Below are 24,399 nucleotides of genomic sequence, written 5' to 3'. Positions count from 1 at the left end.
CCAAAACCTGCTCACTCCTCGCTGAACTCGGTCCACTCCATATCCAGCACCGCATAGAGCGCCGCCTCCATCTCCGCCTTGTTGCTATACAGCGGCAGCTCCACGCGGTTGAAGCACGTGTGCACCTTGGGGAAGCCGCGCGTCTGGTTGGGCAGCGGCCGCAGTGAAAAGGGGCAAATGCGGCCGTCGTAGCTCGTCAACCCCTTGAACCCCTGCACTGGCACGCGGGAGGACCCCGTCGAGAACTGCAGGAACCGCGCACGCTCGTCCTCACTAAAGCCCTTGAGCACCTCCCAGAACCAGTCCACCACCAGCGGCGTATCTCCGAAACTCGGGGCCACCACGGTGTTGCGCTTCCAGTCGGCCAGGTCGATCTCCGGCAACCCGCACAAAACCAGCTCCAGCTCTTGGTAGTCGAACACCAGCAGCGCTTCTTGCGGGATCACCTCGAAGAGTCCGAGCGACAGAGCCTGCAACTGCGGCGCGTAGCGGTCCAGCATGAGGTAGCGAAGCTTTAAGTGTAAAAACTCTATCTTGTTGGCGTCGGTCACAGCCTTGTCGCGTCCGGCGGGCACCAAGTCGATCGTGACCACTTCGTCGTCCGCGCGTAGCTCCGTAACCGAGAAAGTGAGCTCCAGCGCGTCCACGCCGTCATTCTCACGGATCCAGGTCATGCTCGCGTACACTTCTGGGTCGACGTACTGCAGGTCGGAAAAGGTGATCGGCGTGCCCAAAAAGTGCTTGAGAATGGGTAAACACAGTCGCGCCTGCATGGTCTGACCCTCGAGCAGCGCGCGGCCGAGCAGGCGCCCGATTCCCCTAAAGTAGAGCAAATGGTCCGCTGTGCAGTCCTCCGAGTGCGGGTTGATGGCCACAGCTTGTGTGTGGCGGTGGCAGGTCATGAAAAGACCCAATTCGTCGTCCAAAAGGCGCCCAAATAAGATGGAGAACCATTCTCGTTGCAACCCGCCGGCGTCGATGCCCGCCTCCCCCACGAACTCAATGCGGAGAGGGAAATGGATATGCTCCGGTTGGATGCCCAAAAGTTGCTCCATGCTCTCCACGAGAATGTGCTCGCGTTGCACGCGCAACTTAATGCGGCCTTCCTCCCACGGCCGCAACAACGCGCCCATTCTCTCTAAAAACCAGGCGTATTTTTTAGGGAATGGCAACCGCGAGACGCGGTCCAGCAACTCCAACTCCCTCGCGCTGAGCTTGTACCCGCTGATGGTCTCGGCGGCGTCGAGTTGCGAGGCCTCGGCAAAGGTTAAGCGGCCGATGTCCCCCATCATGGAGGCGCGTCGCACCATGTGCGTCACGAAGCCCACGCTGATGCGGTGGCCCCCCTGGTTAGCACCAGTGGTGTTAACCACGGTCAGGCGCCGTGTCGCAGCGGCAACATCCGCGCGGGTCCAAAAGGCCGACTCGCCGTCTTCGCCCAGGCAACGGACCCATTCTTTCCGCCGTCTGGCGTACTTTTGCCGCGGGTTTAAGGTAGAGAGCCGGAGGGGCCGCAAGCTCGCTCTCGTGCCGGCGCTGAGGATCGAGGAGCGTTGGAGAGAGGGGCGCGTGAGCATCGTCACGGAGCTGGCGGAGCTCAGCCGCTCGTCCCGCCCGGCGATGGAGTGCTTCAGCCGCGGCAACTCCTCTCTATCCGACACCTGGCGGGCGTATTTGGCGTTCTTTGTGCCGCACAGGACGCAGTTCGGGCGGTCCGCGGCGTTGCTGAAGTCGCACACGCCGCATTTCCAGCGCTCGGCTTGGGCCTCGCCGCGCTCCAGGTCCAGTCTTGTGATAGTCTCTTGCTCTTGCAGCAACATCCTAATGTTGAGGAGAAAAGATGGCAAAGTGTTAACACTGGCTTAAACGGAGAGAGAGGGGGTTAGATAGAGAACTCTGTGTGTGTCGTGCCGTACCTTGCCAGGAAGCTCTGCGAGGCGCCGCGGAGCTGGTTGCGCGTGCGCAGGAACCACAGGCCGCCGGCGAACACGAGCAGCAGCATGAGCGACACCATCGGCAGCAGCACCGACATGGAGTCGTCCGACTCCATGCCGGAACGAGGGGGGGGCGAGGTGTCGGCGCCCTTCGCTTTTGGTGTCTCTAACCGCGCTGCCGGCAATGGGGCCGAACGCGGACTGAAGAGCCCAATTACACATGGCGCGAGTGCAGATGAGTGAGAACAGCCGTTACGCTTTAGTTGCACACGAACTGGGCACTTTTGCTCTTTTTCTTCCGCCAGCTGACGGCAGCGGCACACCCTCGCTCGCTCTCGTCGTGGTGTCGGCCGAGCCTTGCCTCGCTGTGGTTCCATCTGGACTCAACACGATCCTAGGTCGGTGATGGGGAAGTCATCGAAAGAAAACGCTGCAGGTCTTTGCCGCCATGGAAGGCGCCTTCGATACGGTGAGTTCGTGTTTGCCGGTGTGAGGTAGGATAAGGCAAGGCCGTCGTACTAATGCAAGGGTGGACTTTGGCCTTGGTGGCGTGCTGGAACCTGGAGGCACCAGTGCGATGGCGCGACTTTTCGGAAAGTTGCCTTCTGACTCGATGGTCCGACTCCTTGCCGATTTGCGGCTGAAAATGGGCGGTCGAGAGCGGAAATTGGGTCAAAGTGACGTCAACGGAGCCCACCTGTGGAGGATACTTGCCGTGGCCCACGGCCGCCAAGCCCACGGCCCGTGGGTCGCTGCGACCAGGTGGGCGGGTGTGCCTCGCATAAGACCTTTGAAAACTTGACGCGCATGTGTCTGCCCAAGTCGAAGCGATGGACCAGTTAAGTTAAATTAATTAACGGAGTCTCAACGTTTGGCTCTGTTGCAAACGGGCCACGGCAGCAATGGATAACGCAAAGGCAAGAATTTCTACGTTATTCGCTTTACTATTAGTTGGTGTTTGGGCCTCCGTGTCCGGCCGGGCGCGGGCTGTAGCCCCAAATCGCACCGCCGGCTAGAAGCGCCAAGAACGAGATGCCGTAGACGTAATCGAGGTAGTAGGACATGACCAGCCACTTGTCGGGGTTCTCCTCGGCGTACGAGCGGACCTTGTCCAGCTTCTTCTTGTCCGGGTTACTGCCCAGGATGGACTTTAGCTTGCTGATAACCTGCGTCGCCGCCCCTCGCTCTTCCTCGTCGGCCACGTGGCGCTTAGGGGTTCCTTTAAGGTGGCGAGCTGTGTTGTCATTCTGGAGGCCCTTGGCGTCTTGAATAGCCCTCTCTGCGACTGCCAGGTTGCTACAGCTCGCGAGGGAGGCGATCGCCACCAAGAGGAGGGGCACAATCGTCCGCATGATGGCTGTGGCTCTTGTTCTCGTGCCGGCCGATTTCGAAGTGTGACAATAACGCCTGCCCACTGTATCGCATGATACAGGAAATGCTGGGCGATCGACCCATCTGCATACACTCCGCGCCAAGTGCAATCACGCACCCGAGTTTGTATCTACATCTCAGTCAATATTTAGAGTTAGGAGCTGCGCTTTAGATATGTTGCCGCTACTACCGTCACGGACCCCGCTCTTGTGTTAACGATCGGCATTTCCATGGCTGTGGTGGGGCTCACATACAAGCAGACAAATATGGCTTAGTGACACAATTATCACGCAGATTGGACCATACAAAATTCATATATTAAGATTAGTGGTGGGGCCGTACAAATCCCAACCAGTACGGCATTCGCAAAGATGCCGCCCAAGCCACGCGTCAGCGACGAAGAACGCGGGAGAATCCAAGGACTGCACGAGGCCGGGTGGTCTAACCGTGCTATTGCACGCCGTGTCGGTCGCAGCGACCAAACGGTGGCTCGCATCGTCGCTCCGAAGGCGCCGACGGAGCCGAAGAAGCTCGGCCCCCCGCCCGTCATGTCGGACCGCGAGGTGCGGCTAGTCGTGCGGAAGGCAGCAACCGGTGACTTTTCCGCCTCCCATATCAAGGAGCTCGTCAGTAGTGCTGCCTCTCTACGCACCGTCCAGCGCGTTCTTGCGAGCGTGGATTGGTTGCAGTACGCGAATATGGACAACACGCTGGAGCTCACGGCTGAGCACAAGCTCGCTCGCCGTGAGTTCGCGAAGGAATGGCTACTCTACTCCAAGGATGTCTGGCCGCGCGTCGTCTTTTCCGACGAAAAGAAATGGAACCTGGATGGTCCAGACGGGTATCAGCGCTACTGGCAGGACCTGCGGGTCCCAAGGCATCAAACCGTCCGGCGCCAAAACGGCGGTGGTTCGCTTATGGTCTGGGGTGGCTTTAGCCGCTGTGGTAAGACGGAGCTAGCCATTCTTGTGGGTAAGCAAAACTCAGATGACTATGTGTATACTCTCTCTGAATACATGCTTCCTTACGCTCACAAGCACTTTGGGCTGGAGTATATCTTTCAACAAAATAATGCTTCTATCCATACGTCGAAACGCACGGCCGAATTTTTTGAAGAGCAAGAGGTGATGGTGATGAAGTGGCCCGCTCGTTCTCCGGACCTTAATCCGATAGAGAACTTGTGGGCCATTTTGTCGCGCACGGTGTACGACAACGGCAAGAAGCAGTACTCCAGTGTGTCCGAGTCGCGCGAAGCGGTTCTGGTGGCGTGGGAATCTATCGACCAGGCGACCCTGGCAACCCTGGTGGACTCCATGCCCAAGCGGCTCGTCGAAGTACTGGAAAAGAAAGGAGGAAAGACACACTACTAGTTGACCCACATGTTACAATCATTCATCATATATGAATTTTTGTATGGTCCAATCTGCGTGATAATTGTGTCACTAAGCCATATTTGTCTGCTTGTATGTGAGCCCCACCACAGCCATGGAAATGCCGATCGTTAACACAAGAGCGGGGTCCGTGACGGTAGTAGCGGCAACATATCTAAAGCGCAGCTCCTAACTCTAAATATTGACTGAGATGTAGATACAAACTCGGGTGCGTGATTGCACTTGGCGCGGAGTGTAGTCCAATGAAATACTACCTCCGTGAGGAAAATACTGATTCTTGAACGGATTTTACAGGACATTACCAGGACACACAAAATTGTAGTATTTTGTCCAATCATAATTAAATTAACACAGCATCGCAGTTTTGCCTGTGTTTGGCCTCACCGCAACAGCAAACATGCCGTAGGCTGCCCCAAGAAAAGCTGGCAGAGACTGGGCTGGCGTAGGCGGTTGTAATTTATTGCCAAGTCGGCGTTGAAGCACGCTAATACGGCCAGCTCTTCTTCGACAAGGACATCGTCAGCGATATGGCGCTCAACAAAAGTCTAATCTATGCTCACCACCCACGCCGATGACTCCGTTCTACTCGTGTCAGGAAACAAAGTGGCCGAGGGCTTCGAGTACAGGTGATTCGGTCTCGGGTGGCATGCTGGCCTGGATCTCGACGGGCAGGAGATGCCGCGCGCAGACCAGCATCCATCAAGACTAAGGGCTCGCTACGGTAGCGTCGTGGGCGACTTCGTTGAGGACGATCACGATCACGACAACTAGCTGGTACGGCAGCTCTGGTATGGGCGTTCGGCGGAGGCTCAAACGTGGGCGGCTTCAGCGGGTCAGACCCTAAGGGAAGGTGCTGCAATTGCTCTTCGCTATCCAAGGACACTACACATACAACAGTCATGGCAAGCGTCGACACAGCGTGTGCCCCCGCAATTAAATGTTGCGATTAGCACTGGGTAATGGAGAGCTATTGTTTGTACATCTTTCAGCGTTCATATACGTACTGGTTCGACTCGGCGTTACTGCTGACTTAGTTAAAAAAAAGTGTTGAGAATGTATGAAATGTATGGCTGAGCTTAGATTTCTTTAACTGGTACGACTGAAATGCTCCCTGGTCTACAGAGCGAGCCATGAATACTGTATCTTCCTGGCGGGCACGCTACGCTAACGGACACCACGTGTGTGTTATATTCTGCTTGGCGCATTAGCTCGGAAGTTTGCTGCATTGCCGGTGCGGCATCCGCAATGCAGCAAATCTTACAGGACATGTTGTCCTGCAAAAGCACAAAAGATTGACTTTGCCAAGCTTGTGCCAATAATACTAGATTTTGTGTAGGATTTGACGCCGGGATGTTTCGATTTGGAAAATACAGGACATTCCGTCCTGCGCTTATGCTCGGTCGGTACAGTACAGTACAGATGAAGTTGCTCGTCCTGCGCCCCCAGGCAGATCTCGATTATGATCGCAACTGGGATTCATACTACAGGATTCTAAAGGGTATGCTGTACCGTATTGGTAGAGTGAAATATGATTGGAAAGGTACATTCTCCAGATTTTGCAGGACATCGATCTGGCTCACGAGCATCTTATCGCACGGGGGCTGTTCACGCACGAAATGCGTAAGGCTTCAGAGCCACTGTAAAACGTGACGGAAGACCACAATCGCTCAACGCAATGTCTATCGAGACTATTATACCGGCACGGGTATCTTCATCACCTACAACCTTTTGTCACGGTTTCACCGATGATGAATTCCATCGTCTCTTTCATGGCTGTAGCGTACAGTCTCTCTTTCTTATAAAAATGAGTTTTCTTGATGGTCGCATTCTTCGTACAACGTGTGAAGATTCCGGGGCGTACAGTTTCCCACAGCGTCTTTCTTTCTAACCGAATTCAGCAATTTGCTACATGTAGCGCAACAGTAAAGTTAGCAAACAAAAGCTCGTACGCGGAACTCGACCACCAAACAATACAGTCTGTTAACTAGCAATACGAGCTATCGAGGTACAGAACTGCCGAGTCTTCAGACATCAAAACTGATATTATACTGGGAACACCCGAAGAATGACAGCTCCCAACGGATTAATTGGACGCGTAAGCGTAACCTGGCCCAACCTTCGTGCTACACCAGCCAGAAGGATGTCCACCGAACAGGTTCAACGGCAACTACAGACTGAGGCAGGAAATGCACGTCAAAAGACCCATGCACCATTTCAGAAAGTGGCCCCTGCGGAGCCACACCCTTGAATCACGCGGGCCACAGTTCTCCCTTATCATGGCAATTAGCACCGGTTGTTCATGAGTCTTCGGGAGCGCCGCCAATAGATGCACATGGACGAGGAGACCGTGTGGACACATCCGCCGATGACTCGGAGGATCCGACGGCGACGGGAGAGCCGGTCGCAGCCGGGCTCTGGATATACCAATGGCTGGTCAGGGAGACCCAAGTATACTGAGATCAAGTCAATCGGAACCCGAGAGTAATCCGTCTGATGAGAGGCACAAACGAGCACAAGGAGAACAAGAAGGAAAGCAGGAGGGGAAGACTAGAGAGTAGTTTGAGAGACGATAACATTTAATCTCACTTCGGAATTTGCCCCCTCAACCACAAGCTAAAAACCAACAGGTTAACAGCCGCAACAAGCTCAAGCCCTCCCCGACGACCGACATGACGACGTCCAGCGAGAAGGTCGAAGTTATCCTGGGAAGCGACAATTACTTCCACTGGGAGTTCGCGATGCGTATGACGCTCGCGAGGAAGGGGCTGCTGGCGCACGTCCAAGTGGTGAAGGACCCGACGTAGATGACGGAGGCCTGGATGCTCAACGACATGAAGCCGCTCGCTCTGATCGCTCAAGGCGTGGCTGTGGAACACCACACGAAGATTCGGTCGGCGACGTCGGCTATCCAAGCCTGGAATACTCTACGCGAGTTCTACAACCGGACGACGATGCATAATCGGGTCACTATGACTCGTCGACTCCATGAGTTCAAGATGGAGGACGGTGCGACGATGGCGAAGCACCTGGACAAGTTCGACGAGCTCATCGTGGGCCTCCAGACGCTTGGAGAGCCGCTCGATGACTCCCGACAACTCGTCATCCTGCTGAGCAGCTTGCCGGCGGAGTACGAGTTGATCGCATCCATCGTCGAGAACTCGAAGGACGTGACCCTCATCGAGGTGAAGGAGAAGCTGCTCAAGGAGTACGAGCGGCAGGACCTCGGATCGCGCGTTGAAGGCTACCTCGTTCGGAGGTAAGGGCCAGAACGGGAAGTTCGGCAAGGGCGGCAAGGCATTCGGCCGTAAGCGCAACGGGGGACGAAAGGTCGGTGGCTTCAAGGGCAAGTGCTTCAACTGTGACCAAGTGGGCCACATGAAGCGGGACTGCCCGGAAAAAGCAAATGGAGACACCGCCGAAGACTCGGTGTTCGCTGTGGCGGAGAATCCATCAGCGGGTTGGCTGATCGATAGTGGGGCGACGGCTCACATGACGCCTCACCGCGATGACTTGTTCGAGTACAACGAGTCGTCGGCGGACATGTATGTGACAATCGCGGACGGGAAGAAGATCCGCGTGGCTGGGAAAGGGTCGGTGCGCCTAACGGGCATCGACGGCAAGCGCATCAAAATGGTGGAGGTGCTCCACATCCCCGGACTCGACCGGCGACTACTCTCGGTTGGGAGGTTGGCTGAACGCGGCATGAGTGTCGAGTTCCAGCGGAAGTCGTGCGTCATCTGGGACAAGACGAAGGCGATCGCTTCAGGGAAGAAGGTCGGCAAGGCGTACTTGCTGGACTGCCAGCAGGACATGGCGTACTACACCGAGTACTCGGGAGTCGACGGAAAGTGGAAGCTATGGCACGCTCGTATGGGACACTTGAACGGAGACGCTATGGCGAAGACCCGCGAGGCGACGGAGGGGACCCCGACGACTCAACAGCAGACGAAGATCCTGTGCGGAGGATTCATGAAGGGCAAGCAGACGGTCGCACATTTCCCGTCGCGGTCGACGTCGGCGACGACTCGACCGCTGGAACTGGTTCATACGGACGTGATGGGTCCTATGAAGACGAAGTCCAAGGGCGGAGCGAGGTATGTGCTCACCTTTGTCGACGACTACTCGCGACACGTCGTGGCGTACTTCTTGATCAAGAAGAGCGAGGTCGTGACCAAGTTCAAGTCGTTCATGAAGCTGTACGAGAACCAGTGGGGACAGCGCATTAAATGCCTGCGCTCGGACAACGGCACTGAGTTCGTGAACACGCCGATGACTGAGATCTGCCGGGTGAATGGGATTATGCATCAGAAGACGGTCCCGTATAGCCCCCAGCAGAATGGCGTGGCAGAGCGGATGAACCGCACGATCATGGAGAAGGCTCGAAGCATGCTACACTACAAGGGCGTGGCTTCGATATGGTGGGCAGAGGCGGTCAGCACTGCTGTCTACCTGATCAACCGGTCGACGAACAGCATGCACCCGACCAAGACTCCGTACGAGTTGACGTTCAAGTCGAAGCCTCGGCTGGACCATCTTCGAGTCTTCGGGTCGATTGGTTACGCCCATGTCGACAAGTCGCGACGCACCAAGTTGGAGCCGAAGAGCTTCAAATGTATGTTTCTTGGGTACGCCGACGACTCAAAAAGCTACCGAGTGTACGACTTGGAGTCGAACAAGGTGAAGGTGTCCAGGTCGGTGAAGCTGGACGAGCGCGAGGTGAACGGCATCTACGACACGTCGCCCAGCGAGAACTCGCCGATGATTGAGTTGACGGAAGATGTCGACGATGAAGTGGCGCTGCACGAGGAGATGCAACGACCTGCCGCCGACGAGCCGATGGAATCGGTGGAAGAGACCGTCGAGGACGCGGAAATGCATGAGGCGGAGACGCCGGAGCCATCCATGCAGGAGCTGACAACGTACCGACGACTCGCGAGACCGGTATTTAATGATGACATGGTCTTCCATCCGGAGCCGGAACGGACCCGGCGTGCCCGAGAACCGGTAATACTACTTGGAGATAGTTCCGCAGACGGTGAGGAGTCGAAAGAAGATGGTCCCGATAACTCCGACAACGATGATCACTTCTGACCACCGTCTGCAAAGCGACCCAGGGTGGACGAAGACAGCCTATTGGCTGAGGCGGTGCCGGCCTACGCCGCAAACGTCGGCGATGCCAATGACGCACCCACCACGTATCAGCAGGCCATGCAGAGCAACGAGTCGTCGGAGTGGGTGAAGGCAATGAATGCGGAGCTCAAGGCACACGCGGACAACGGATCATGGACGCTGGTCCGTCGGACACCGAGTGCTCGACCGATCGGTTGTCGCTGGGTGTTCGCAAAGAAACGCGACGAGCACGACCGAGTCATCAGATATAAGGCCCGCCTGGTGGCGAAAGCGTTTAAGCAGAAGTATGGCGTGGTCTTCTTCGAGACGTACTCGCCCGTGGCCAACATGAACTCGATCCGAGTGGTGTTGTCGGTTGTGGTGGCTGAGGCTTACATCACCGAGCAGCTGGATGCGGACACCGCCGTTCTCAACAGCGGGCTGGTGGAGCGCGTCTACATGGAGGTGCCCTACGGAATCATCAACGCGAAGAACATGATGTGTCGGCTGCAGAAGGCGATCTATGGTCTGAAGCAGGCGGCGAATGCCTGGCATAAGACCATCCACCGAGTCTTCATGGGCATCGGATTTCGGAGCTGCGGCGGCGACCAGTGCGTATACGTCAAGGGCGAGAAGGGCAGGTTCGTATATGTCTGCCTGTACGTGGACGACATGATCATCGCGGCCAAGACGAGCAACGAGATCCAGGAAGTCAAGGTGGCGCTCAAGAATGCGTTTAAGATGAAGGAGTTGGGCGAAGCCAAGTTTATACTTGGTATGGAGATCGACCATGACTCATCGGCGAAGACTCTCATGATCAAGCAGACTCGATACATTGATGATGTGGTGAAGCGGTTCAACCAGCAGGACGCCAAGGTGGTGGTGAACCCGTGCGAGTCGGACATGAAGTTGTCGAAGACTCAGTCGCCGACGACTCAGAAGGAACGCGAGGAAATGCAGGCGAAGCACTCATTGGCTGTTTGTTGTACATTACAACTTGCACCAGACCCGATGTGGCGTACATCGTGACCCAGTTGTCGCGCTTCCTTGAGAACCCCGGGCAGCAGCACTGGAAGGCTGCCATCCGCGTGCTCAGGTACCTGAAGAGCACCCAAGACATCGGCATCGCCTACAATGGGAACGCGAAGAAGGTCGAGGTAACGGCGTACACCGCCGCCGACTGGGGCAGCAATCTCGACGACCGACGCTCGGTGTCGGGCATCATGGTGATGTTTAGCGGGGCGCCGGTGGTCTTCAAGTCGAAGTACCAGCGCACGGTGGCGCTCAGCTCGGCGGAGGCCGAGTACATGGCTCTGAGCCTGTGCACGCAGGAGGTGCTGTGGACCCGCGCCATGCTCAAGGACATGGATCACGAGCAAGTGGGAGCTACCCAAGTATGGGAGGACAACCAGGGCGCGATCGCCCTCACAAGCAACGCTGGGTACAACGCGAGGACCAAGCACGTGGACATCAAGCATCACTTCATCCGAGAGAATGTGTCCCGAGGACTCATCGTCGTCAACTACGTGCCGACGGAGGATCAGCTCGCGGACATGCTTACCAAGGCGTTGGGGACGAAGAGGCTCAAGTACCTGATCAGCGCAAGCGGAACCGTCGGGACGGTCGTGCAGCATTAGCGGCGAGTGGGAGTGTTCATGAGTCTTCGGGAGCGCCACCAATAGATGCACATGGACGAGGAGAACGTGTGGACACATCCGCCGATGACTCGGAGGATCCGACGGCGACGGGAGAGCCGGTCGCAGCCGGGCTCTGGATATACCAATGGCTGGTCAGGGAGACCCAAGTATACTAAGATCAAGTCAATCGGAACCCGGGAGTAATCCGTCTGATGAGAGGCACCAACGAGCACAAGGAGAACAAGAAGGAAAGCAGGAGGGGAAGACTAGAGAGTAGTTTGAGAGACGATAACATTTAATCTCACTTCGGAATTTGCCCCCTCAACCACAAGCTAAAAACCAACACCGGTACCATCACCAGCGTTTATACCACTGGTGTTCCCAGCCAAGTCGAGGACGGTCTAGTTTGAAGAGATTTTACGCTATGACGAGCAACGAAGGCTGGATTGGATTTACAAGTATACGTGATTCAAGGTGTCGCTTCAGAGCCTTATCAATATCTCATTAGCAGGTTATGGTTCCAAGACATACTACCGAATGGCATCGATAAGGCGAAGTCGTGATTTAGTTAATCTTTGGGCCGCCCGCTCCGGCCGGTTGCATGCCGTGCCAAAGAGCTCCACCCGCCATCAGCGCCAGGAACGAGATACCGTAAAAGTACTCGAGGTAGTTCGACATGAATAACCATTTGTCGGGGTTCTCCTCGGCGTACGAACGGACCTTCTGGACGTTCTTCTTCGACAGTTTGTTGGGGTCCCCCCTGTCCAATATGGACTTAACTTGTTGATAACCTCGTTCCACCTCGTCGGCGACGTCAGTCTTGGCCATTTCGTGGCTTCCTTTGAGGTTGCGAGCTGAGCTGTCACCTCGGAGAGACTTTAGGGGGTGCTGGGGATCTTGAACTTGATGTACCGCTTTCTCTGCAACGACCAAGTTGCTGAAGGTTGCGAGGGAGACGACCGCCACAAAGAGAAGCAAAACATTCGTCCGCATAATGGTCCTCCTTTGGCTAAGTGGACGCCTGACGCCGCTCTTGTTCTCTTGTCCGCCGATTCCAAAGTGAGGGAGCACAAGAAAGCCTGCTTACCACAGGTCCAGTACCGACATCTTCGGAAAGACCAATTATCCCGAAGATAACCAAGACAAATGTACAACAGGATCCTGGAACAGAAAAAGTATTGCCCAGCATGTTTGTTGACCATTTTCCAACCATTATACTTGAGTTTACTATACATCGCCTGATCCACAGATTTGAAAAAGAAGGCCTTGTTGAGGGAACAGAGTCCAGTACTGTTCAGATCTTTTTGCTGTTCAGATCTTTCCGAAGATGTCGGTAAATGTCGGTAAATAGGTATGTTCTGTGCATGTACAGTTCAATGAATCCCAGGTGCGATCATATTTACGATCTGCTGAGAGTCTCAGCAGATCGTAATTATGATCGCATGATCGCACCTCGTCTCAGCCTGAGACACAGGAGTCCGACGTTAACTAGCCCTAACCTCAGGTCAATAACGTTGCAATAACAAGAATAACGTCGCCAAGACACGATAGCAAACAATGTAGCGGGTGATCTCTTTACACGCATTTCCCCACATCTTTCCCCCTTCGGGCGTGGGCACCCAGGCGAGGTCCGAGGCGTTCCAGTATCTGTGTTGGAGTGCGTGAAATATTACTCTGAGGGTTTTGGCCAGTTTAGTAGAATTGACCAGTTTAGTAGAACCAGTAATATTGCAGAAATAATGAAATACGTGCTTTGGTTGACTATAAAACTTTCCACGCGTTTCCATATGGTAGTTCGATACAAAGACCAGTATTATTCCGCTCTACTAAACTGATCGCAGCACACTGTAGGTAGGTTTTCTTTGGTGCGCTACAATAGCACTTTTATAGCTGCTAACTGTGTCTGGATTGGTGCACATGTTAGAGCAAATCTAGGGCTTCATTGTGTACACGTTTTATCTCCAAACGATTAGTAGTTTTCAAGAAAATGCTTTTCAAAGTCACAAATTCAGTTTGCTCTACTAAACTGGCCAATCCCCTTATGCTAAGTGAGCGTCAATTTGCGGAGGACGAGCTCTTTTTACTGGTTGCATTTGACCGCATCTCGTTGCGAAATATGTAGATTCAAAACCATTTTCGCTGCCAGCGCTTTCCAAGCGTTCTCGATGGATACGATACTCTGACCAGTGAGCAGCTAGGAAGGGCGCTACTAAAAATGAGCAATGGCGGCAAGGGCGTTTACCATGGCGATCTGAGAGCAACGATGTCGCCCAACGATTCTTGAAGACTGTCGAGATTGGGACAAGGTCGCATTGGGGAAGTGGAAGTGAGCGGTCACAGTGTCGACACCAGGCTTTTGCCTATCAGACACGATTTGGTCAGCCAGACTTGTTCGTCACATTAACTCCTAATACTGACAACTCTGTCGTACTTGCTCATTACGTTGGCGTACTATCCGTAGAACACCTGTTTGACGTACTAGAGTCTCGCTTGCCGGGAAAAGCAGAGCTACGAGCGGCAAGCCTTGGAAGTCAACGCATTATCAAGTACGCACTGGGTATTGATCCTACAACGAGGAAAACAATGCCATTTCGAGGGTTGTTTGGCGATGTGAAGGCTTACTTCGGGATGGTGGAAACACAGGGAAGAGGAACGCTACACATTCATTTATTTGCTCAATAATAGCCCACCTAATTCGACGGCAATTGAACGCGTGCTGGATGGGCCAAATGGCAAACGGTTTCGCGAGGCAGTGGCTTCATATGCTCGAGTATTGTTACGAACGATTTACCTGTACAAATCGAGAAATGTGGATGCTCTCAGTGTGGGGCACCTTTTTCGGAGCTTGTTGAGTTGCCAATTCCAGACAGTCGCCAAGACCCGGTCGCCAAAAACCCAGCTACTTGTTCACGAACAAAAGCAATCGAGCCTGCCCTAATGAAGTGTAGTACCTGTGGCTTCCAGTTCAGCTCTCAGCATTTCTTGCGCTCTGCCTTACTCAAGACCCGCCACTTTCTCTAAATATTCCCCAAGTTGGCAATGCATCTCGCCATCTTAAAGGAGCCCACGAAACGACAAACACCGAAGTTACCGAGGAGGAGGAGCGAGTGGCTACACAAGTTATCAGCAAGTTGAAGTCCATCTTGGGCAGGAACTCGGACAAAATTTCAAAGAAGGAGGTCGAGAAGGTCCGCTCTCTCACCAAGAAGAGCGCCGACGATACGGATATTCCGTTCGACCTCGACTACATTTACGGCGCCTTTCACATTGCATTTTGGCTATCGGTTTCGTCCCAGTAGTGGGCGGCGGTCCCAACACCAACTAAGTCGAAACATATTTCTACTTGATCGTTTGAATCGCTTTTTCTTCGCTATTGTGGTCACGGCCCAGTATGGTCCCAATGAGAGCATTTGCAACACATTTTAGGCTCAAGACTGCGATTCGCAGGGCCTCCAGTATACATACTTTCATCGCACTGGTGCGCTTCTCAAACGCTCAAATTGTGCCGTTGATACTCGTCCTGGTCAACACCACAGCTCTCCACGCTATTGAGAATGACACGAACGAAGAAGTGAGAGGCTGATCGAGAGTTTCCAGCAGATTTAACTTGCTTGCAGGACCCAAATACACAGAAAGAGCTCATAAAGATCCTCAGAGCCGAACACCCGGCAAATGGCGAGCTAAAATACCTACTATACGAATGGATTGCTATAGCAATACTAATATTATAAATATCATCTCGAAAACAGACTCGTAAGAAAGTGAAATAGTTGTAATATTATTACATGACCAGCGTTCTTGCTCCTACCCGAGTAGGATGCTCTTGCAGACCAAGAAGATGCGTTTAACGAGAAGGAAGAGTGAAACAAGCGAAGCCTTAGCCCAGAGAGGAGAGTATTATGGATAATCTCCACTGGCACACAGTTTATATAATATATTTTTAATAATAATAATTATATATATATATTATAAAAAGGTTGATATGCAGACGCATCGCGGCTTTGTGGGTGGTTTAGACACAAACCCCAAGGGCCTCTCGAACGGAAAGACGACGCTTTATTACGCTACCTCGCAGCTGATATATATTATTATAATGTTTGTGGTTTTAAATGCACATTATTCTGGGATAGTAGTAAAGCTGGTAGCACAGCCCACATCCGATTATTTGAAGCCAATCTGATGAAGCCTCCCTTTGAATTTAACATCAAAGCGATGTAATGCCGTGGACTGAGAAATCTAGAAACTTAAATGGGTAGTGCTGAACTTCGTTGAAGTTGACAGGTCAGAATCTCTCAACCCCAACAAGAAAACCCAACATTGCGGTTCATTCCTGAATTTGAGAGTTGTTGCTGCTCCAGACTGGGAACACCTGGTTTCATCACACACATGTACAGAGCTAACCCTAGCATCCACTCTTCCTTCCAGCCAACGTATAGCGTATACGGTAAGTATAGAGGCCGATCGTCGATAATTATAGTGCGAAACGGAGCGCAGGCCGGAATATAGCAGGGAGTAAGGCACATTCCTCGACGTCGCCGACCGAGATGGAGACAGCGGCAAGAAGAAAGCGCCCTGCACCTGACGAAGATTGCTCCAGCACCAGTGCTCACGACGACAGCGACGATGAACGCGGTTGGGCAGCTGATGTTGCTCAATCGGCTCACACTCCTCAAGAGTGTGACATCGACGGCAGTTTGTGGCAAGCTTCGTCGCAATCAGCTCGAAATGAGCAACAGAAAACCGCCGGGGTGGCACACGCCTTCGGAGGTGGTTCTACGACCTTCTCCCCCGCAGATTTCGGTGCTACAGAATTTGGCTCGTGGTCGGAATTTTTCTCGTATGTGAATGCCTATCAGTCGAGGACGTTCCAGGTATGCTTCGTTTACTTTGTATTTGAACTAAGCTGATGCTAACCCAGTGTCGTGCATGCAGCGTTTCCGCTTTAGTTCGTAACGGTAAGGTGGATGAGCCAGCGGATAAAGTCCCGGAATCGTTCGAACACTACGCAAGAGGTCTCGAATGTATCCATGCAGGGAAGTACAAGTCGAGGGGGACAGAAAAACGTCTTCGACAGCAAAGTTGCCAGATAGAGTGTTCGGCTCAGGTCCTTGTGGTAATTACTTTGAATGGCTTACAATCAGAAACGAAAATGTGCTTACCCGGATTGTTAAAGGCATGTCCCTCGTAGATAAATGCATGCGTCCGTCGGGCTGGTACAGATCCATCACAGTGGGTGGTGTGCGTTACGAAGGTTGTAATATAGCACAATCACCCCGTCAGTGAAAGCCTGTTCAAGCACCACCGACGGGCAAGGCTTTCTATCCCGGATGAGGTTGTGCACACGGTCTCTATTTTACAGAAAGCGGGTGCAAAAAGGAAAACCATTCACCAGTACATTCTGGAGAACTGCGACCGCTTGCCGAGCAACAGAGATGTTCATAATTTACTCCGGACGCTGAAACCCAAGGAGTTCGCCAACACAACCAGGGTGCAGCGCTTAAAGAAATGCATGACGGACTTCAGCGAACAACCACGCAGCATAGCTAGGATTTTCACAGAGGTCGTCAACGGCAAGGTATATACGTCTAGTTTATTGCTCTAGTATCCTACCGATTGAAGTATCATATTCTGACACTTTTTCTTTCATTGATAAGAAACTAGCAACTTGTCTTACGCTGCAGACCGAACGTATGCGCGACTCGTTTTTACGGTTCTCGGAAGTGCTTTTGATCGATGCGACGCACAGCACCAACGAATCGAAGTACAAATTGTTTTCGTTCATGGCGCATGACGTATTAGGGAAGGGCCAGTTTGTCCAGCATGCGCTGCTCGAGAATGAGCGAAGTGAGACCTTACTGACAGCTATCGAGGAGTTCAAGAGCAACAACCCTGATTGGCCTCGCATTCAGTGCATACTCGTAGATAAAGATTTCACTGAAATCTCAGTCTTGAAGCAGGCATTCCCCGATGCGCGGATACTTTTGTGCCAATTTCATGTTGTGAAATATCTTGGAGAGGAGGTAGCAAATTCAGCCTACGGATTTTCGGTCTGGCAGAGGGAACAGCTACGCGATGTTGTCCGTCTCCTGGTATATGCAAGGACGGAGGTCGAATACGAAAAGCACAGGCGATATTTGAAACACTTGACCGAATTGGGAATGGGCTTCGATAACACTTCGATACCGCTTCCTGGTGGCAGAACGGCGGGTAGAGATGATGAGAGCCAAAGTACGTCTTGTGACATCGAGAACAAACCACTTCACCTGTTTGAAGATTGCTTTGGCGTAACTGGGATAATTGCAGGGACCTTTGGTGCTCTTATACTCGGCAGAATGCCATCACGTTGGGGAACAACACTAATAACCGACTCGAAGCTTCTTGGAAGCAAATCAAAGATGTTGTGACTCGAGCATGGGTCTTGATGAATGTGCAGCGGCCGTAATGCTCTACCAAGCGCGCGCCGAACTTTATGTGGACAGTCTGGTTCACAAGGTGAGTGTGGTTCACCACGCCGAATACGACGCTGTGGTGTAGCGGGATCGGCCAAAATCTGTTTAAGGCCTGATCGAGCTTCCCACCAGCGCCCAGACACCGACTAACGGAGGGGGGGCCCCAACGGTCCGTGATCGGCTGAACTTGTTCTCACCTTGTGTACCCGTCGGGGGGCTGGATCTGCTCTCTCGAGGCTCCGAAGATGCAGCACTTGGTGAAGATCGAATGTCTTGGCGTGACGCGGGGATAGGTTGTGGAGCAGCGCGGGAATCTTCGCTCTGCGTCCGAGTATACGCTCCGATCGAAGGTTGTTCGCTCCGATCGGTCGGCTTGGAGTCGATCCACGGCCTGCAGTTGCCTTCCGGTTGTCTTCCTTCCTTTCCTGAGTTGCTTGCCGCTTCCTATAGCGGGATCGAGGTCGATTGAGAGACGCATCGATCGCCGGCCAAGCAGTATCCGGTCTATCGAGGGCTTGCACACGAGAGAAAGATCACTAGAGTAGGTCAAGCTGGCCAATGTATTAATCCAGTCTTAACCGTACCGCTAGTTCACTACCCGAAGTGTCAACGCTTGCCGAGGTCAATGTAGTTCCTGGGACTTGACGACTTGAGGGTAGTTGTGGTCTTCTGTGCAAATTGCGTTCTGATTTAGGTTTAGCTGGTGTCTCTCTACCGCTACCATCTCATCTACCATCCTACAACTAAACAACTGCTGGATTCTTGTCCTGACTTCGTCCTCCATGTGCATCCCATCGCGGTCGATCCCCGATTCACGGTCATTCCACGATCGACGATCAGCTCTCGATCGACGATTTGTGCCGGTTGCCGTACGCCGCCGATCCATCATCTCCTGTCCTCGGCCATCCTAGATCTGCGAGATCTGTCGTCGATCTGGGCTTGGGTCAGCCCCGAATCACGCCGCGGCTCGAGCACGATCATTCACAATCCGGCTCGCCACATGTCCTGCCTTACGCGCCGGCGTCATCGGGCCACTTGAGATCTCCCGAAGAACTCCCTCTGATCCTTATATCCTCGCTGCGTGTCTCTCGATCGCTGATCCCCCATACTTCCAGTCGATCGGCCCTGCCGCCTTTCTCGGAGACCAATTCTTATTCAGCACTTCTCCACAACGCAGAGATGACTGTCGTCGCTAATCTGGTCAGTAAGCATGCTTGTGAGCTAATAGAGGCTTTCAGAAGCACGGTATTTCTAAAAAGACGTAGTGAAAAGCACGTAGCACTGATACGTGTTTTTGACTACGGGTTTTCCGTAGGGGCGGCTGATCAGCGATACGGAAAATCAAAAACCCGTGGCAAAACTGCGTAGCGCGGAATCTTCCGAGTGCATGCAACGTTTTAAGCTGGAACCTCGGCTCAACAAACTTTAGCTGTGAGCGCCGTCATTCGGCGAACACGTCGGCAGCGCCTACGCACACGCGCCATCGCTGGGCCAACGTAGATTTACAGTATAGTGAAGTAAAGCAAAAATTGTTCAGTTTTTTTAATTATTGTCTTCTTCCTGTTAGTCATGTCCATTCCGTGGTTTCGATAATTCTGTTGGTGTTGCATCCACCATGAACACGTGGCTCGGTTGTCTGCAGCGTCTTCATCTAATTTACCTGCGTTGGGTGTTGTAAATTTCAATTGGTAAAGTTTTTTGTGGGTCCATGATAGTTTGGTCTACTCGCTTTCTGGCGTATGATACTCGATACTTCCAGTATGCCTGGGGCTGGCACCGGAATAGGTAGCAACGAAATCGACGCCTCACCAAGTTAAAGAAATGGATGCATACTTTCTTGGGGGTTGCATGATGGTTTCCTGACACTTGTAGCTGGAGTGGTCCCAATACGGCGCGTTGGCTGCGGTCTCTTCAAACTCCAGGTAGGTTGGGAAGGCGCTACTCGGCCCTTGCCTTGATTTAGGGCGGTGGAGGAGCCTACCGGACGCCTTGGATGACAAGTGGACATATGGGGTCTTGGGGGAGTTTTTAAAATGGGTCTTATGCAGAACAGGTCTTGGATTTGATCAGGCGTGCTTTTTCTTTGAACTTGTGATTCGATCACATTTTCCATGCTTTGGACGATGTAAGTCGGAAAAATCCCAGTCTCACTTTGAAACCTCAGCCGAGCGCCTACCACGACCCAAGCTTCCTAACCTCTGTCTGCGCCTCGGTGATGCCCGAGCCACATCGCCACGGACCGAGCCGTTGCAGCACCCCGGGTCGCTGCCCCTGCAACACCGCAACGGCATGCGTCGGAGGAAGATGAACAAGATCCTCGCCACAACAGCAGCATAAAGCGAATAGCGGCAAGAACACGATTCAAGGAATCAATGATACTAGAGCTTCGCGTAGGCTAGGATAACTTGGTAGCTTGCATTATAATTTCACAAAAAAATATCATGCTGCGGGTTGTATTCTTTTGTTTGAGCAAGTTTCAGTGTCAGAGCGCGCAGCTGTCCTTTTTTGACTGCGTCTTCTGCGGGCATCGCTGTCTCGCCTTGACCACGGAAACGGTGCAGCTAAGTCTACCTGTCCGGGTGCCAATTGCGCGACTACTTGCGGTAGCTACAAATGCAAGTACATGCGACAACATGGCGTTAAAACTCTCATCATCCGGATATTAAGAATTTCTTGACTGCTGCGCACCGTTGCGTTTATAGTTTTGCTCCAGCAGCAGCACTGACAGGCATCTTCAGATCCAGTTCTGCGAAAGTATTAAACTACGACAAATTGTTAGCTCCACATGCTCCACACTTTATCGTATTGTATATAAAGCTCTGGTCTATCGCTAATAGAGAGTAGGGAAGATGTTGTTTGTATAAGAAGATGGAGAGTTTCGCCTGCTGCGGCACTTTTTACCAGTGCGGGGCGAAACGATCTGCAGAATCTAAAAAAAGTAGTAATATGGTAGGGTCCTAAATATATATTCTAAACGATCAGCACCTTGTCCGTGAGATGAAGCTCTGGTGACGTCGCGAAGGAGCGCGGGAAGGGCGACAGTGGCAACTGGAGCAACTGTAACATGTATTGCATTATCACCAGTCAGAATCGAATGATCCAGTGTCTTCAGCATGTCCAACATCCATAGTTCTCAATCGAATGAAGAAGGGTATCTATTTTGAAGTAGCTACTTTATGCTTGCCGACTAGCCACTTCTGAAATTGGTTAGCCAAATAACCACTTTTTGCGTACTACTTGGTGTCGTACTTAAATGAGAACGATAGCACCAACGCCCGCCGCAGGTGGGTCCTGCCGACTACCGAGCGAAGCGAGGTGCTCCCTCTCTGGGGGAGATAGAGGGGGGTCTAGGGCTTTGTGCCCCAAGGATAAAGGGACCAGGGTGTGGTTATAATGCCTAGGCGACTTAATGTTCAACCTAGAACGCCACCTGTGGTTTATGATCCGTGTGCGTAGCACGCGGTCGTAAACCCAGGCAAACCGAAAAGTAGCAAGGAAGAAAGAGAGCCCGCGACAGAAAAATTCAGGGGCACATGTTGCTGCTCCAGACTGGGAAACATGTGACGAGCTTGGAGCTCCAGACTGGGTTCCAGACAGCGTCCAGAATATCCAGACAGCCTCCAGACAAGCTCCAGGCTGGTAGAGCGGGTTAGCCCACGTGTCTTGGCTAGGGTATACATTCCGGTTAGCAGTTATGGGAGAGAAGAGATTTCTGGCTCGAACGAATCGCGGTTGAACGCACACAACACTTAATCGTTCCAGCCATAAGCGTGTGGTATGTCATTCGAAGTGGAATATGTATGAAGGGTATATGATCAAGTTATCTCACTGGTAGCACATATTCAAGTACCTGCATCGTAGACACTGGAGCTTCTTCTTGTCCAGTTCGCCTAAGGCGGGAGCCCCGATGAAGTGTTCGAATCCCAAGAGAATATAAATCCCGCAGTTGTAGTTATTCAACTGAGTTCCGACATCAGTATCGTACTCGAGGGTGTCAATTTTCACACCTCTACGACCGGCTTGAATGAGCCCCGCTAGCTTGTGGGCTACGGCTCGAATGTGCATTGTGTAGTTGGAGCGCATGGGATCGTAGTAGCAGACCTGTACGGTCTCGTTTCTCTGTCGTACCATGATGCTACACCAGTGATTTCCATTGCAGTTTGTAGGAAAAATAATGAACTCAGTGGCCCGGAAGGCTAGAATATCTGCGAGCTCGTTTGTGTTGACTGTGAGTGCGCCGTTTAGGACGGCTCCAATGTGAGCTGGGTCCACCACTGTCACACGTTGATCAGTCCCAAACAGCTTCGTCGACACCATGGACATCGTGCCATCGCTAAGGCAACCCCTGGCTGCTAGATCTAGGGCGGGTACCTGTGTTCACATTAAATCAACATTAGCTATAACGGCGTGCGGTGCAACGTGACGTACCGATGGGTGTGACAGTGCGGTGCGTTTCAGGTTTGCCTCCAGTTCCACGTTTTGAACAATTGCAAAATGCGGTGGAAGATGAAGCGTAAAGTCGATGGTAGGAATCCATTCCAGCGTTTTCTCTATGTTTTTTACGACTTTCATTGCGCGGTGCCAGCGTTTCATGATTTTCAGAGTCACGGTACTGAACACACCGACTCCAGGAATTTTCAGTGCAACCATATCCTCCGCTAGCCCAGAAACCTTTCGTTGCAGCGCTGAGACCTTTGTATCACACTTCTTAATGTAGGCTTCAGAGATGATGCGTTGGCATTCATTTGGATGAACCAGTGGCTTTGTCGCTGGTAATGCCGACAACTTCAGGGCTATAGGTGGCTTGATTTTGGTCTTCAAGCCAAATTCCTGAAAGTATATCACAGGTTTGACAGTGAGATAGGTCGCCCACTCTGTCAGCGCGAGGTCCACAGTCTCGAGATTTATGTCCATGTCGTGCAGGTTCGAGTCAACTCGAGTCATTTGGATGCTTTCATTATGTTGTTTCTTTTTTGCTCGTGGTTTTGTTTTTCGTCGTCCACGAGAGCGGGCCCCGGAACCCAAACCAATATCCTCGTCAAGGTCGTCTAAGGGCGCCAGAGTCCTAGTCGATCCCGAATTTCGTTGTAGGTTCGAAGGCGGTACCGCAGAACCAAGATCAGCAAACCCAGGTCCAGAATCTCAAATTGCAGTACCAGAATTGTGCGGTTCTGCGTCTGATTGCATATCACGACCAGTAAAACCAGTTCCTGATTCTCCATTTGCAGTATCATCACCGTCCGGTCCAGTGGCGGATTGCATATCCTCCGAAATGTGTGCGAGTGAGGCTTCAGTAATGTCGTTCCCGTTGCTGTTCAGATTACTATCTGGAGACAGCTGTAGTCCTCTACTGATACTGGTTTGAGAACTGCGGTCCATGTACGAGTTTCGAGCGGGGATGATTCTGTCGAACTGTTTCGCCGCAAATATCTCGCTCACCGTTTGCAGCACATTCATAGCAACAGCACACTCTCTCATTCCTAAGTAGCTAATGTTGCTCGCGATAGCGTTAGAAACACACTGCGCCTCTCGAAATTTGCGGTTCGTATCCCAAGGAACTGTGGTCGTACGGGGAATCACAGAACCAACACGAAACGGAGTCATAGGAGGTGAGATACTCAGTGTTGGGCACTTGAACGTTGAGAGTAACCAGCGCGGATGTAACAACTTGACCGGAATAATCGTATCAAAGTTCTCGTTCTTGCGAACGTAAAAGACGTGCCGACACGGTAATAATCTTGTGGACATGAACAAACAGGAACACTGCCAATTCGATGTCCGAATGCAATATTCAATGCTTGGTTCATCGAACGCGTCGTCGCCTGCCTTGTTATTCTTGATGGAGATTACGCCCGCAGACGCAGCCGAATACGTGTACGATGCGCGCTTCACAGCGTATTCGTATTGTTCATATACTAGAGGCTTTCAGAAGCACGTGTTTTTGGCAAAAACCCGTAGCGAAAAACACGTAGCGACCAGATCTATTTTTGGCACGGGCGACGCTACGTGATTTTCGATCCCGTAAACCCGTGAGAGGGGGGTCCGCGACGGGGTAATCAAACCGGAATATACGTAAGGAAGCAGCATGCCTAAGCTTCTTCGTAAGGGTGGGTGGGGGGCCCTGGATGACAAGTACTTGTTCGTGGACGCATGTTCCGTCTGTTAGAGGCCAAGTGCTCCTCGTTGTAGCTTGGGTGTGTGCTCCATTATCTGCTGCTATCGGCCTGCCAAGACCGGTTGCCTTTATATTGGTTCCTTATGCAGATCAGGTCTAGGATTTGAACATGCTGATTGTGAGACCGAATCAAAAGACCTGAACCAAACAGCCACAGCTTTGGATCATGACATGACTGGGTTCCTTAGCGCGTGCTCCGTTCGGCTGTCTACTCTAGCAACACTTCGTGGTGCTGTATCTACGTGAAAGGGTGTGCACTTTGGCCGGTTACCTTGGTTCAATAGGTATTTTGGCAGTAGATCGTGTTCAAAAGCATTCTATTCACTGCTTACA

The 24,399-nt window shown here is 52.4% G+C and overlaps 9 protein-coding genes across 9 annotated transcripts; 2 read left to right on the top strand and 7 right to left on the bottom strand.

Moving 5' to 3' along the window:
* Positions 1 to 11: 11 nt before the first annotated feature.
* Positions 12 to 2,121, bottom strand: PHYSODRAFT_344027 (hypothetical protein; the record flags this gene model as incomplete). The annotated part of the gene is made up of 2 exons (XM_009518336.1): positions 1,917 to 2,121; positions 12 to 1,821 (listed from the first exon to the last, which is right to left on the bottom strand). Exons 1-2 carry the CDS (start codon positions 2,048 to 2,050, stop codon positions 12 to 14), a joined length of 1,944 nt encoding a protein of 647 aa, XP_009516631.1. The 5' UTR covers positions 2,051 to 2,121.
* A 760-nt stretch (positions 2,122 to 2,881) lies between these two features.
* Positions 2,882 to 3,286, bottom strand: PHYSODRAFT_284423 (hypothetical protein; the record flags this gene model as incomplete). The annotated part of the gene is made up of 1 exon (XM_009518335.1): positions 2,882 to 3,286. The coding sequence occupies one exon, from the start codon at positions 3,284 to 3,286 to the stop codon at positions 2,882 to 2,884; it is 405 nt and encodes a 134-aa protein (XP_009516630.1).
* An 8,720-nt stretch (positions 3,287 to 12,006) lies between these two features.
* On the bottom strand, positions 12,007 to 12,435 carry PHYSODRAFT_284422 (hypothetical protein; the record flags this gene model as incomplete). The annotated part of the gene is made up of 1 exon (XM_009518334.1): positions 12,007 to 12,435. The coding sequence occupies one exon, from the start codon at positions 12,433 to 12,435 to the stop codon at positions 12,007 to 12,009; it is 429 nt and encodes a 142-aa protein (XP_009516629.1).
* Positions 12,436 to 13,481: 1,046 nt separating this feature from the next.
* PHYSODRAFT_473727 (hypothetical protein) lies at positions 13,482 to 13,973 on the bottom strand (the record flags this gene model as incomplete). The annotated part of the gene is given in 3 exon segments (XM_009518333.1): positions 13,482 to 13,802; positions 13,842 to 13,872; positions 13,885 to 13,973. Coding segments are annotated over 3 exon segments (441 nt in total), but the record flags the coding sequence as incomplete, so codon positions are not given.
* A 504-nt stretch (positions 13,974 to 14,477) lies between these two features.
* Positions 14,478 to 14,741, top strand: PHYSODRAFT_265397 (hypothetical protein; the record flags this gene model as incomplete). Its single annotated transcript, XM_009518332.1, has 1 exon — positions 14,478 to 14,741. A coding segment is annotated over one exon (264 nt), but the record flags the coding sequence as incomplete, so codon positions are not given.
* Positions 14,742 to 15,828: 1,087 nt separating this feature from the next.
* PHYSODRAFT_294549 (hypothetical protein) lies at positions 15,829 to 17,044 on the top strand (the record flags this gene model as incomplete). The annotated part of the gene is made up of 4 exons (XM_009518331.1): positions 15,829 to 15,886; positions 15,937 to 16,313; positions 16,361 to 16,555; positions 16,706 to 17,044. The coding sequence occupies 4 exons, from the start codon at positions 15,829 to 15,831 to the stop codon at positions 17,042 to 17,044; spliced, it is 969 nt and encodes a 322-aa protein (XP_009516626.1).
* Positions 17,045 to 21,716: 4,672 nt separating this feature from the next.
* PHYSODRAFT_474969 (hypothetical protein) lies at positions 21,717 to 22,253 on the bottom strand (the record flags this gene model as incomplete). Its single annotated transcript, XM_009518330.1, has 1 exon — positions 21,717 to 22,253. A coding segment is annotated over one exon (537 nt), but the record flags the coding sequence as incomplete, so codon positions are not given.
* Positions 22,254 to 22,343: 90 nt separating this feature from the next.
* PHYSODRAFT_379509 (hypothetical protein) lies at positions 22,344 to 22,586 on the bottom strand (the record flags this gene model as incomplete). Its single annotated transcript, XM_009518329.1, has 1 exon — positions 22,344 to 22,586. A coding segment is annotated over one exon (243 nt), but the record flags the coding sequence as incomplete, so codon positions are not given.
* Positions 22,587 to 23,033: 447 nt separating this feature from the next.
* On the bottom strand, positions 23,034 to 23,639 carry PHYSODRAFT_294547 (hypothetical protein; the record flags this gene model as incomplete). The annotated part of the gene is made up of 1 exon (XM_009518328.1): positions 23,034 to 23,639. The coding sequence occupies one exon, from the start codon at positions 23,637 to 23,639 to the stop codon at positions 23,034 to 23,036; it is 606 nt and encodes a 201-aa protein (XP_009516623.1).
* Between the last annotated feature and the right edge of the window lie 760 nt (positions 23,640 to 24,399).

The sequence above is a fragment of the Phytophthora sojae genome (assembly GCF_000149755.1).
Source record: "Phytophthora sojae unplaced genomic scaffold PHYSOscaffold_1, whole genome shotgun sequence".
In the NCBI taxonomy this organism is placed as follows: domain Eukaryota; phylum Oomycota; class Peronosporomycetes; order Peronosporales; family Peronosporaceae; genus Phytophthora; species Phytophthora sojae.
The sequence above is the reverse complement of the archived record's forward strand: the minus strand, read 5'-3'. Positions and strand labels throughout refer to the sequence as shown.